The 14646-nt window shown below is 40.6% G+C and overlaps 1 protein-coding gene across 5 annotated transcripts in view; it reads right to left on the bottom strand.

Annotated features, from left to right (window-relative positions):
• The window catches only part of LOC117290005 (CAP-Gly domain-containing linker protein 1-like), a 62230-nt gene that overhangs the window by 42519 nt on the left and 5065 nt on the right, over positions 1 to 14646 (bottom strand). For 4 of the 5 annotated variants that reach the window (XM_033771216.1, XM_033771218.1, XM_033771220.1 and 1 more), the window contains exons 2-3: positions 2387 to 2590; positions 941 to 970 (exon numbers count right to left, since the gene is read on the bottom strand). In XM_033771216.1, the coding sequence (XP_033627107.1) occupies positions 941 to 970; positions 2387 to 2489 (133 nt within the window). In that variant the 5' untranslated portion in view covers positions 2490 to 2590. The remainder of the gene's footprint in view (positions 1 to 940; positions 971 to 2386; positions 2591 to 14646) is intronic. The other variant, XM_033771217.1, reaches the window with a different exon arrangement.

Below are 14646 nucleotides of genomic sequence, written 5' to 3'. Positions count from 1 at the left end.
CAGGGCCTGGGTTTCTCTTGTGGCACAGGAGCGAGCTAATGCACAACTCTACTCACATCAAGCCGGGAAGCGAACCAGAGCCACAGTGGTGAGTGGCAAGCTCTTTACACACTAGAGTTGGGTACAGTAGCAACCCCAACCCATAGTTTGTAACCTCATAAAAGAATTTATTTCCATACAATTGACTATCACTACCAGCACAAATGTATTTTTTTTTAAACACATCAAAAAATTCATATTGGCTGTAAAGCAATCATAATTTTGGCAGATCTTTTATAGTTCACCAATTAATTCCAAGAAGGTGTAAAACAAAATGTATCAACTGGTGACATTGTTGATTCAAATGTTAAGCGCATGCACAATATTGGTAATTATCAAAGACCAGTATCTGTGCATAAACTTTATGTGACCCAAAATGTATATGAAATAACAAAACTAAAGCATTTCCAGCCAAAATATTTCAAGGGATGTTTTCTAAGGCGACCATAATAACCACAGATGTAAGTTACATGTATGTGCAAATCTGTGAATATTTAAGTTTTCAATCTTACCAAGGCTGCACACACCCTTTAAATCTTTGTAGAGGGAACCCCAAAAAGTTTTAATATGTCTGGGAATTGACTGTTCTAGGTGTTGTTACTTTGTAATCTGTACAGGGGTGGGTTTTGGCAGTCGTAACCAAAACTATTTCGGTCATCGGATGTGATTAACCAATGGCCCATTCAACCGAAACAGTAGTTGGTTACTACTGTCAAAACGCACCCCAGTACTTGTTTTTCAAATAAAAACCAAAACAAAACAACAGTCACAAAAGAAAGAAAAAAAAAAAAAAAAAACAGCGAAAGAATTCAAATACACCATGCTCTACAATCATCACAGTGACGTCCTTATGCATCAACTACACGTATGTGTGCAGACTGCCACTAGCTAATGATCCTACCTTTGATACGAGTGGCGTGTAACAGGGATGCTGTATGAACAAATGAAGAGAAGACGGGAGACAAGACATGGTCATGTTTGGTGTGTCTGAAGGACTGACTATATGTGCATGATTGTGTACTTCCGGTGTAGACATATGGGTGACTTTGGAACGCTAGGTGGCAGCAAACTTACCAGGTAAATTTCCATTGTTTAAGTAGTGCTGAGCATGCACACAGTACCGACAACAGTTGATTTACCTGGTAAGTCTGCTGCCACCTAGCGTCCAAAAAAGTCCCCCATTCCATGGCACAAAAGTCTGCACTCATTTTACAGGGTTAAGCGCGAGACTCTAGGGGCTGTAAGGGCAGAGTTCTGCACAAGCAGAGCCATGATACTAGGCCCTGTCTGTGATCTCCTCCCACAGCTTTTAGGTTTGTAAATTAACTGAGGGCAAACATTTCTGAATGCAGAAGGAAAGAGCTTTCAAGTGATCTCCAAAGCACTTGGGAAAATGCAAGGCTTAAATTTGAATGTTTAGACTGTCCTCTATAGTCTTTACAGGGCATACCTCAATGGTCTAGCAATGTCTTTGTATTTTTGTTTTAAACGCTAAGGGCATGGGTTAGAATCCCACCAGAGGAGCCTGTAGTTTTTTTTGTTCCCACCTGACTTGTTAAGCACCAAGTACTTCATTCCAAAACTCAAAACTGGGTTTACATGTATTTGGAGTGTCATCTCTTATCGGTCTATTTCACTGTACCCAAGCTCTGGTGTTGTCAGCAGCAGAGTGTGGGTTCGAATCCCGGTCACGACACTTGTGCCCATGACTAAGGCACTTAACCATTTCTGGGGTGGATTTCACAAAGAGTTAGTACTAGTCTTATCTCGAGTTAGGACCAGTTACTTGTCCTAACTTAGGACTATCCATGCATATCTTCTAGGACTAGTCCTAAGTTAGGACTAGTCCTAACTCTTTGTGAAATCGACCCCTGCTTCTTTAAAAAGTTGGGATGGTAGAGCATTTTTGCATTCTGTTCTACCAGCCAGTCTTCTAGTGGATGATGCCCATGCCTACATCCCTACGGCCTGTGAAGGGGGTAACCCTGTATAGCCCCAGGAGCAGGTGGCAACTTGACCCTACATGTAGTAGCAGTTGATTTGGGTTGATAGCCCAAATTAGATAAAGTGGAAAAGGCCCCCATCTTGAAGTGGCATGTATGTAGGCGTCACACACCACTCAACTTCATTGAAACATTTGCAACAAATCCTCAGTGTTCACGTACGGGAGCAGATCACAGACAATTTAAGAGACTTTGCTCTATGCAATGAAATAATATTACCAGGTCATCTGAGGTGCGTTTTCGCAGTCATAACCATTGTTTCGGTCAATGGCCAGTGATCAACCAATGGCAAGTTCAACCGAAACAGTTTATGTTCGTGAAAACGCAGAGATGACTAATCCTACCTTCTACTTTGACCGTCTGTGAGGTTAGGCTACCCGGTCGCAGTATACCCCCAGGCTTACTTATCCTCGATGGAGGTTTCAGACCAGACCTAGGGGTTGCCATGGTCAATGTGACAACGCAGCCCTCCTTCGACGAGACGATTGGTGCTGGAGGAAGTGTATCGATTTGCCTGAAGCGTTACATCACCTCGTGACGAATTTGATCTGAGATAAGAGGAGAAACCAGATGAAAAGAGAGAAAATTCAGTCAGATTTGTGTGATAATAAAAAGACATTTTTGCATTTCATTTGTTTCTCATTTATTTTGAAGAACCTTCTCAGTGAAGTCAAAGGTGCCCAGCAAAGAATCAAGTCTAAGACTCACCAAATGTACATGTAAATCTCTTTGGTAAGCAGTTTGCAGTTAAATTAGCCATTTCTATTTTCACAAAACACAAAAATTCAGTCTGCTATAATGTAGGCCTATGTATACATTTGTTTGGCTCTACATTATGATTTTAAAACGTCCAGTACACTGTAAAATGTTGTCAGGTGTATTCAATTGACAACCACTGGGATATTCCAGAGCTCTTTCCTAGTAATGGTATTTATGGGTGAAGAAAATGTCCGAGCTGTCTGCCCCGAGGCAAGGGATGTCATATTGAGGAGAGAAGACCGTCTACTGCCCTCTAACAATGTGAATAGTCTAGGTTTACAGAATGACTCGCCATCATCAATCAAGTATCTCATGAATCCCTTTTTATTGGATTGGTTTTTGTTTCCAAAACAGCAATTTTGTCCTAATAGAATTGTGTCATTTATCATTAAAATGCATGCTACGGACTTCAATATAAAGAATAATATGTGAGTCAGGATTGATCAGCCATGACTGTACATGTACATGTTACATGAACACTTTTGTACAGAAAACATACGTACATATTACCAATTTATGGTGTACCATAAATGATGCTACCTTTTTACGTTGGATTACAATAACATAAATTATACAGCCTTTCATGGCTGTTGTGGCTATTATCCAAGCCAAATCCTTAAAAAAAAACTACCAAGTGTTCCACTCTACTCTATGGTAACCCAACACCCTAACATTTCAACTTAGATAAGACTAGCTCAAAACAAAGACTGGCTCCATGATATTATAAGCAATTGAGATTTGAAATTTTACTACATGTACATACATGTAAGCTCATGCAGTAGTCCATGATACATGTACATCTTTTTAAGACTAGCTCAAAACAAAGACTGGCTCAATGATATGATAAGCAATTGAGATTTGAAATTTTACTACATAAGCTCATGCAGTAGTCCATGATACATCTTTTTCCAACCATGATCCTCAACAAAGTCAGACAGCTGTCTGGTTATGATTTTGGAACATCTGGGATTGCTGGGGATTACACGTAAACAGTGTTACAATGTTTGTTTCCAAGGATGATGTTACTGACTGTCTGTTGCTTTTGAAAACTCCTCAATTGTATTTATATCCATCCTTTAACCACACTGGAATAATTCTTTGTACACGAAGTTCATAACGTGTACAGAATTGAATGCTATTATCACAGAAACACGAGTGGAATAGGGAAATATTGAGTGCTTTTTCACCCAATCTCCAACGATTTATTCCGTGAATTGGATTCCACTGATTAAAAAAAAAACAATGTTTTATGCAAGTCGCCAGACACACAAGGCCTGAAGGCCACTTCAAGGTGTGGGCTACAATTATTTTTTTTCCACAGGCCTTTGCCACCTACTCCAACAGGGTTACCCCTTTTACAGTCCATACGGATGTCGGCTTGAGTATCATCAGCTCGAAGCCTGGCCGGTAGAGCAGAATGCACTACCTCCCCAAAAAGAGCCTCCCCCGATATTTATAAGAGCAAGGAAGATTCTTCTGCGAGGGAAATTTCTTCTGGAAAGGATCATTATAAAAGGCACTAAGGCAACCAGGTTGGGGCATGGAAGCAATTGCCCTCAATTGCATCCATGGCCCCTAGCCTCTGTGAACTACAATGTAAGTGTACTGTAGTGTAGCAGTATACAAAAGTGATTATTTTTAATGTAGAATAGGAATACACTCAGGCAAACTAAATGTTACACATGGATTCTAAATCTGCATGAACAGTGTACCATGTATGTAACACCACAGCATCATCCCTGTCTCCAGTACATAAGCTAGCACTTGTGTCGACATGGCTGACAACCAGAATAGCATCTGAGTCATAGTCACTGGAAACACACGCTACTTGGTACTTGGTCAATGACGTCTGATGATGAAGCAATTGCGTCCTAATGAGCCAGGACTCCAATGTGCTGTGGTTGTGTGCCTCCAATCTGAGAACACATGCCAGCATTTTAGAGAGGATGCTGTGATGAGATGCAACGTGGTGATGACGGATCACTACATCAGTTAAAGACATCATTGTACAGGAGACATACTGCTTGGATGCACATGAAAAATCAATCAACACTTCTGCATCTTTGATATTTTCATTTGGCAGTGGAATAAAGTCTCCATGAGACTACAATAAATAATAATAATAATAATAAACTACAATATATAGCGCATAATATGAATAAACATCTCTAAGCGCTTTACAATACAACAAACAACAATTACAACAGAAATATAAACATAGTTAACAGAAAAAAATACACATACTTATACGAAATATGGAATTGAATCATTACCCCTATGTAAGGGGGGAAAACAAGACAAAATTAGTTCTTAAATAGTTGGGTTTTTAGAAGTTTCTAGGACTTACACTGTAGCTTTACTAGACCATTAACCCAAACTCCCTTGGGTGATTAACTACAGACTTGGGATCCTTCCTCACTCTAAAGCCCCGTTCATGCTTCCTGCGAATGCAAATGCAAATGCGAATGTGAATTTTGACGTCACAAATTAACAAATAATTTGCAACAGTTGAACTGTTTTCAACTCCTGCGAAACATTACCTGTGAAAACAGCCACTTGACATCAACATTTGTTTTCGACAGGGAATATGAACTGGGCTTGTAGTCTAACCGGAAGTATGAATGCAAAAACTATTTCAGGTATTGTCTAAATATTTCTGTAGGTTTGGTCGAGTACAAATGTAATAGGCAATCTTTGAGAGAGGGCAAGGCCATTTTCATTTTGCAAAGGACACATTGATTTAAAAATCTTACAAGGTTGTTGGAATGTTGAAGGGCCATTAAGGCCAAGACTAAGGCAAGGCCATTTTAATTTTTTAACAGGCACTCACATAATCACTGGAAAATCTCAAACTCTACGGGAAACTTTTGAAGGGGGGCACCAAGACAACAGCCTAGAGGCATCCAGAGGCCATGGCCTTCGTGGCGTGTACATGAAATAATTCTACTGTATGTAGGGCAGAAAAAATTTTGTGATATTGTAAATGAATTTGTTTTAAATTTTAATATATTTTTAGTAATAATTATTGTATTTTTACTCTTTGTGTATATGTGCATCCGCACTTCGGCTTTTTGGTCGCCATGTTTGCATTTTTAATAAACCAATATTAATAATAATAATAATAATAATAATAAAATGAATGTTCCCAAACTATCAATTTGATCAATGTATCTCTTTAATCCCTGGAGAATTGTGTTCAGTGCTCCAGGGTAGAGGTTGATGACATTCACGATTGAATTACTAGGGGCCACTGATTAGGTATTACGGTGTGGCTTGCACAGGATTGTACGGTATGTTATGGAGGAAGTGTAACTTTAGGGTAAATGCAAACATTGTTTTATATTGACTGGGTGTGTTCTTCAAGTTGCGTACATCTATCTAAAACTACGTTGGTAAATCAATTGGAGTGGCGCATACTATGCATGTTTTTTAATTGATCCATGGACAACAAAATGAGAAACTAAGTTTAACCTTGACCATGTTGACACAATGTGCAGTACTGTGAAGACATGCCAACCATAAACGTAGGCTACACATCTAGGGTTCATCAGAAATGTCACATTCTATCGATTGTGTACAGTTGGTTCATGTATGTGTGACCATGTGGAATGACAATCAATGGTCACATGATACCAATGTGTTAAAAAGGGCGTTACATGAAGCTCTGGTTCCATTGTGCACTACGCTTGGGAGGCCTACCGTATGAACGCGATACCCATTTTCGTACATTGTCATGTAAGTTGAAAATACACATTGTGTACACATTGAAAGCGTCTGCAAAATTTGTCCCATTTATGTAATGCATAAATCCTGAAGCCTAGTTTATACTTAATGCAAATTGCGAAAACGAAGCAAATTCTCCTGTGTCACAATTGAAAAACAGAGTGTAGGCCTACATACAAGATTGCTTGAGACAACAGCTTTGCTTTCATGTCAAGTATAAGGGAACTGGGCGGAGTCGGTCCATTGGCCCACGCTGTCTGCCGAGTAATAGATTTGCGATTCCACTGCTAGCGAACTCCTATGATAGCAGTCTATGGTGAGAGCGCGCCCTCTTGTGGTAATAGATCATTGAGACATATTAATAACAGTTGAGAGTCTTAGTTAGGGGAGTCGGTCCACTGGCTCACCCTGTCCGCCGCGTAATACATTGTAGATGTGCGTCTTCCACGTTTAGCAAATTTCCATGATAGCGGTCTATGGTGAGAGAGCGCCCTCTTGTGGTAATGGATTATGGAGAGATATTACAGGAGAGTCTTGAACCAAGACTAATGCTCAATGGTGCATTGTACAGCTAGTGAGGCCACCATCCACCTATTCATCCTAGGCACAACCCTAACAATTTACCCAATGCACAGTTTAGCAGAGTATGCATCTAGGTCAGCCAGGATCCAATGACAGGTGACAAGGTTACCAATTGTTACATTCCTATCAGGAATAGGAAGCTGTTGCTATTCCAAGGTCAAGCCAAGTAGGGGGTATCCAAAATAAAACTCAGTAACAAAAATCGGATTATTATTGCTTTCCTGGTCAAAAAACCCCTGGGCTGATAGTGTTTGGTGTTATTCATTTTATGTACAATAGCAAAAAATATTAGCAAATAAAGGCCCTGATGTTATTCAAGTAACGTACTTCAGGAAGGTTTGCATTAATGGCCGAGTGGGTTAACAGCCACTCGGGAAATATTATTCATCAGACAATGTAGGGTAAAAACTTCTGTAAATCTGTACACTGAATGAAAGCAGGGTTCTCTCTAGCCCACCTTGTAGGGCTGTTGTTATGGCTCTAATCCCTTGCTCTACTAGTCTAATCATGGTGGTTATATTGTAATGGCGAATAAGATATGACCAGGCCTTGAAACTCAAGGCACTCACAGCACTTGCCGTTGTGCCCTTTGCAAAGTTTGGATAGGCCTCGAAGTTCTTATTTTCCTCAAACTGTTCACGTACAGTACAGGGGATATGTGCACTTGCCCCTTACCAGAGGAACATTGCTGTGCCCCTTCAACAGCAAAGTGGGCTAAAATATATGTACCTGTGTAGGTTCTCCCGAGACTTTTTCAAAACTGTGGGCATTCTGGACCCAAATTTGTGTACGTTATGCTGTAAAGCATGCTGATTGAAACAAGGTCTTCAGGTTGTATTGTTTTCTAATTGGTGTTTACTGTAACTTGGTTTTAAAAGCCTTACTGTGCAATCTGGAGCTCCAATGTCCCGCCAAATTATGCTTACCAGAATAAGGTTACCAATCTACATAAACCTGAACAAAATCTATGGACTGGTATCCTGCAATTTTCGCTTAGCATACTAACTCTAGGCCAAAGTGTCTACAAATGTTCTGTTAATGTAGGCCTACACATTGGTTTGGAATGTTCACCATTTTATGCGGGGTTCACAACTTTTAGTTCCTATTACATGTAACAGGTGGCCTCAGAAATCAAAACCTCCACTTTCACTATTTCCATCTGTGAGAACTTTTTGATACTACATCAATAAAAACTGATAGTTTATATTATACATCCAATCAGGACCCAAGGGATCTAGTATTGTATTCCAAGAGTTCAGGGGTCAATTTGAATTGAATCATGGTCGGGAAATTGCTGCCCAGGCCACGGGCAAAACTGAAACACAGGCGAGACTTTGACAGACGAGTAACAAAATAATGTTTGATGTACAAAGAAACGTATCAATAACTCTTAGAAAAGTAGAATGGAGATCAGTTTGTGGGTTGGAATTGGGCAAATAGGCTCTACCGCAGATCACACTGTGCTTCTTTCGAATTGGGGGGGGGGGGGGGAGGCAGCGTTATGAGGCGCCTCAAGGTTTCCCCTCCCCTGGGCCTTTTTTTCTCCTACTGATTTTTAATGAAAATCTGTATGAAAAGAGAAGAGAAAATTGTTACCAAAAGTAGAGGGCAGTCTGAAAGTGAAAGTTGTTGTTTCGGTTTTTTTCTTCCATTTTTATAAATGTATTTATTTTTATTTGAGCCCCCCCGCCGAAATGAAAAGACTTTCTCTTCACAGTTCCCTTTAGCTGTTTTCTATGGCGCTATTGAAATGCAGTTGTCATCCAACCCCAACCCCCAACCCCTACCCCACCCCAAGATGAGTTAAAAATATAAAATGTACTCAAATGATTGGCTCAACCGCAGATCACACTGTGCTTCTTTCGAATTGGGGGGGGGGGGGGGGGGTTATGAGACGCCTCAAGGTTACCCCCTCTGTGCCTTTTTTGAGTACCCGAAACCCCCCCCCCCCCCCACCTTATGTCATTGTCCTCATTTGCCATCATAAATTAATGTCTGTTTACTCCACTCCACTGCTATTATAAAAGAAAGAGACACAAACATCTGATCAGGTGAAACCATGGGGAAACCAGGTCTAGCCAGGATTTGGTCAAAAAGGGTGTTTAAATTTGCTGGAAATTTAAGAACTGGTTGCCCAAATTTAAAACGGGGTCCGAAAGACACCCAAACACCCCTCTGGCTATAACACTACCCATGGCACTACCTAGATGTAGTATAAAGACGTAATAAGTTGCATGCCTGGCACTGGTGTGTCCCTCATACTTAAGGTTTGTAGTATCCCTCTACGGAACAATTAATTCAAGCCCCATTACCTCAGACCATAGACATTTCCCAAACCCACAGGTTTCCTGTTATGTTTTCATTTCTGACCACAAACCAAATTGTCAGCCCACTGACGATGAATGATGCTGATCGGCCTGCTGTGCGTGCAAAGCAATGCAAAAGTGTACACAATTTCCTAATCCACTGACAAGGACTGTGTTCGATCAAGCCTGGATATAACCCAGGGCATCAACAGCGATTGCTGTGGTGCCCTGAGCTTTTGCTGTGGTGCATTCTGTCTGCAAAGTTCCACTACAAACCATAGGGCTATATATATTGACTAGAGCGCTTACACCCCGTTATACACGCGCTAAGGTTTTGAAGCCTTGTGGGCGCATCCATGTTTATGTACAAACCAATACAAAAGCTTGAAATTTTGTACGGCAATTGTACGGCTATTTGCATGATCGTGCGTCTGTACTTTGTTATGTGCCATCAAAGCAAAAATGCAGTTAATGTGAACGCACAATCTGCTGATCAGCGCACAAACTGCGAGCGTCATGTGCATCATGATTAAATGGCGCGTTTAGTTTTTTTTAGTACGGCAATCAAGTCGAAATTACGGTGTTTGTAGCGCGGACGTACGCGAGTGGACAGTTGCGTACATAAGCGCACACGGCGAATGTAAAATAATCGCGGCAATGTGTGTTCTCTTAAAATTCAAAATTCACGCAACACATCAAACATGTCTGCGCACAGGGTGGCTTCAAAACGCAGAGCAAGTTAGCGCTCTAGTCAATATATATAGCTCTATGCTACAAACTCATACATGAGTGATGCCGAACTTCAAAGAAGTGACCCTTACCAGAGGAAAATTGCTGTGCCCCTTCAAGAACGAATTCACTGCATGCACTGGAAATTTTTGTTTTTAAACCTTTGTGGAAATTTAGTTCCAACTACTCACTGATCTTACTGGACCACTGGCCAGAGTAATTTTAGCGACTGGTTACCCCAAAAAACGAAACAGTCTAGTCAACCAAATGGTTTATTTATCCATTCTAAATCCATTTCTTTATATTATAATACTAATAGGCTCCTAAAATGATAATAATTTCGGAGGCTAATCATCTCAGATACAGAACTTCAAAGGACAAGGCAACAATGTGGTCAAACCGCAGGCTTACAAGGCGCCTTTGGCATGACCACAGAGCACATCCTGAGTTGAAAGTGTTTTGATTTTTCCGGAGGGAAGGAAAACCAGAAGGCATGAAGAAAAACTGATGAAAAAGTAGCAGCTACCCATTTTTCTCAGAATTATGTCATCGGCTATTTTTTTGATAATGAAAACTATTGCATTGGGCCCTCCAAACGCAATGGACACCATTTTGAAGTGTAAGTTAAGAACTATGACCCTTTAGGGTAATATTATTTACCCAAGTTATTCCCTTTTTTATTTCCTATTCATAGGAAATATAATGCTGTCATTGCTTCAAATAAAAAGCAAATAGTGTCAAACATATCAAGTTGGATGGGGACTACATGTGTAATCTTTTCCCCACTCACATGAAGACTAGAACATGATTCCACCACAAAATTGAATCTGACATTCTCCTTCTCCTTTAATTGACGTTAGCCCTGTCAATTTTTTAGACAGGGGGGTGAAATAAATGTCAGGTTATAGAAAAAGTTGATTCCCAAAATAAATCTAGATATAGCGAACACATACAAAAATGATAAAAACATCTTTTTGATGGTTGGTTGGTTGCTTTACAATGTATATCCCATTCACTAAATTATGCTGGTAAAATAGCAGCAGCGCATTTTGGGTTATTAACGACGTTGTGCTTTGTAGTGTAGCTTTCACAGGCAGGAAGTGATGTCAATTAAACCATTCTACTGTGACATTGCAGAGATTGTCTGTCTGATGAAACGTGTACATTTTGCATTCAAGTTAGAGTGATGGTGGGCCTATAGGTTTTCTTGAGAGACATGCAGCCCTATATGCTTTGCTTTTGATAGGGCAAGGGCACCAAGGCATTTTCTCATTGGTAAACTAAAGGGGCACCCACTGTGGCTGTGCACACCTACATTTTGCATTCACACGGTCAACAATTCCCCCCCCCCCCCCCCCCCCCCCCCCCCCCCCCCCCCCCCCCCCCCCCCCCCCCCCCCCCCCCCCCCCCCCCCCCCCCCCCCGTTATTGAACCATGTGAACATATCCTTTGATCACCAGAGGGGAGTCTCACTGGCTGCCTTCCCTATTGTCATGATGTCAGGAAGGATAACACAACAAGCTTGTACCCTAGTAAGGTCAACCCCCTGGTCATACTGTGTGTGTGTGAAGTTATAATGAAAAGAGGCTGTCAGGGCTACCCTCTACCCATACAGAGAATGAATGGCAGTTGCATTCGATATCCAGTTTTTCCCATTACTGTATGGCGTAACAAAACACTGAACTTGAGTTACCCTCTCACTACTCATTCACTAGTCATTGTGATTCTGTAGTTTTTGGACTTGAACTTTGACCATACAGTGCTAGGACCGGTCCAAGCTTTCTATTTTGATGAAAACATTTGATAAACATTTTAGAGTTGGCGGTTCCTTTCTGTGAGCCAATTCTCTATGGTTTTTTTCGTGTGCCTGGAAGAAGGGTGTGAGGCTCTACTTGGCTCTACGCCCTTCTTGCAGACACACAAAGTACCCTGTTTTCAGCAACAAAAGGCCATATAAGCCTGTTTGAGATATGGCGGACACAATGCTACAACACTATAAAGTTTGGGTAAATTTGTGTGTAAACACCCAAATCAAACAGTACCTTCTATCACGGTCGCCATACCTCAAAAAGGCTTATACAGTGGCTCTTGAAAAAAGGGGGAATTAGTGTAACATTGTTGTTGCTAGAATATCCCCAAAGATAAGTTTTCCCACCTCCAAACAGAATTTTAACCTTCCAATGATGACTAATAAATGGCAGAATATGGATCAAACCTTCACACTTAGTTGTCTTGAAAAACAATTTTGTACAAAGTTGAAGTTGCATTTCAACAAAACAGCCGTAAAAGGAAACTTGCATTCTACTTCCTGAGAAAATAATTCAGCCGATTTTTTAGTGGGAACTTGGAAAAAAATATCCAGCCCTGAGCCCAAAGACTTTTTTGAACGGTCGTTGCCTGTGTATCCCTTTAAAAACATGTCTCTAGAATAACTACTCTACAAATCTTTTCGTCAGATGTTCAGGATGTGAACAAATACGAGTATAAATTCACTGACAAGTTATTATTTTACAAGTTGTACCACAAATCAACATTCCAAGAAACTCAACCAACACAACAATGTTGATGAATTATCATTTGAAGACACAGATGGAAGAGCCATGAAAAACAGCTCACACAGACACGATTACTTCACAGAGCGTCAGAGGCAATTGCCTCAATGCCTGGCTGGTCATTGCCTTGCTGTCCCTTGAAGAAGTTGAAATTACATTACATCCATTTAGAATAACAGGGGCATAGAATCAGATTGGTAAGTAATTATAATAACAATAATAATAATAATAATAAGGAAACTTATAATGTCCCATGTCTGTCACAGGTGACACTCCTGGCGCAGGAACCCTTACAAAGATAACAAACTAGGAACTAATTAAACAAAAAACAGAAGGAGAGGCAGCTGAATTGGAAGAGATGGCTTTTGGGTTGAATCTTGAATGTGTTGAAGGAAGTTTCCTTTCTCAGTTGATGGGAAGTGAGTTCCATAGGGAAGGACCGGAGCGAGAGAATGAACGGTTTCCCCAGGAGTGATAAGAGAGGGGGTAATCGAAGAAGGTTTGTGTCCGAAGAACGAAGGCATTGGTTCGGTTCATGGCGTAACGACCAGATAAATCGATAATTGGTGAGACGAGCACTGCATTGATAAAACAATTTTGAGAAAGGATTCCCTTTGAATCATTTGGATAATCTTTCACCCCAAAACAAATCGTTTCTCAGATTTCTGAGGGTTGATTTCTGTTTGAGAATGCTACGGCAAGGTTGGTACCTGCTGTCACCTCATTTTATCCAAATTTGCTTTTAAAGCTCAAAAAAAATACCCAAGTACAAAACAATTTTGCTGTATTAGATGAGGGTCCGACCAATACACCACGAAATATATTCTGGTTTCCTTCTTAATTTTGCATAGTAGAAAAACGATAGCAATAATTGTCTGCTTGGGCAGCTTCATAAAATTGGCCACTTTTGAACGAAATAATCCAAACTACTACAAATGGTACACACCACCATGACTACCATTATACAGTGTATGATTAGTCAAAAGCTAACGTTACACATTTTGCCTAGCGTTACCCATTTTTTCTCGGAGGGGTAAATTTGTATCCTTCTTGGCGATATTCAATATTCAATATTGTGTATTCTCATATCCAGAGTAGAAATTAGGGCTAATTGTTTGCCCACAAGCAAACCAAAATACTGTTTTGAAACATATGTGGTTCGTGTACATACTGTACATTCAATGTCTATTACACCAGCAGCCGATTTCACCAAACTTTACGCAACTGCATAAGTACACTTGCGCAACGTTAATGGCGTAAGTTGCGCAATGTTTATGCCGTAAGTTGCGCCATAAACATTGCGCAAGTGGACTTATGCAGTTGCGCAAAGTTTCGTGAAATCGGCTGCAGACCTATAATTACTACACAGAGTCTGTGGCAACTGTTGCCCTTGGTCTAAGCCTTGGTGCCCCTTCAAAAGTTTCTCAAGGTCGAAAACGTCAGGCCATTAACTATGCAATTATACCAGGCATTGGCATACAGGTCCTTGTTGAGGTTGATAAGCAGTTTGCAACAGCTTATTATATTTTCTCAGTAAAAAACATGCTTGGCTAATACTTGTAGTAATGTTTTTCCACAGTCAGGGGCCCATGAATGAGGGAAATCCTAACTTTGTACATGAAACATTTCAAAAGGCACCAAGGCACCGGTGCATCTTGCCTCTATTGCCTCAATAAAAGAATGTTGGGTCCAACCTGATAAAGAATTTCTACCTCCATGGTATAGCCAACCTGTCTACTATTCACTGAGCTGACAGCAATAATTACATCAAAATTGCATCCTCTCTAGGCCAATGATCTAATCAATAATACAAGTTTTGATTTGCTTGTAAAGTAACACACATCCCCTCATCCAGACAACTGTGACCCCAATATACACATGTAGAGGGTACTGTTCTTTCCTCAATTAGAGGGTTCCCCAATGATGGGATGAGCCTAGGGATATGACAATACC

This window comes from Asterias rubens, chromosome 5 (assembly GCF_902459465.1).
Source record: "Asterias rubens chromosome 5, eAstRub1.3, whole genome shotgun sequence".
NCBI classification, from domain to species: domain Eukaryota; kingdom Metazoa; phylum Echinodermata; class Asteroidea; order Forcipulatida; family Asteriidae; genus Asterias; species Asterias rubens.
This window is presented reverse-complemented; position numbering and strand designations above follow the sequence as displayed.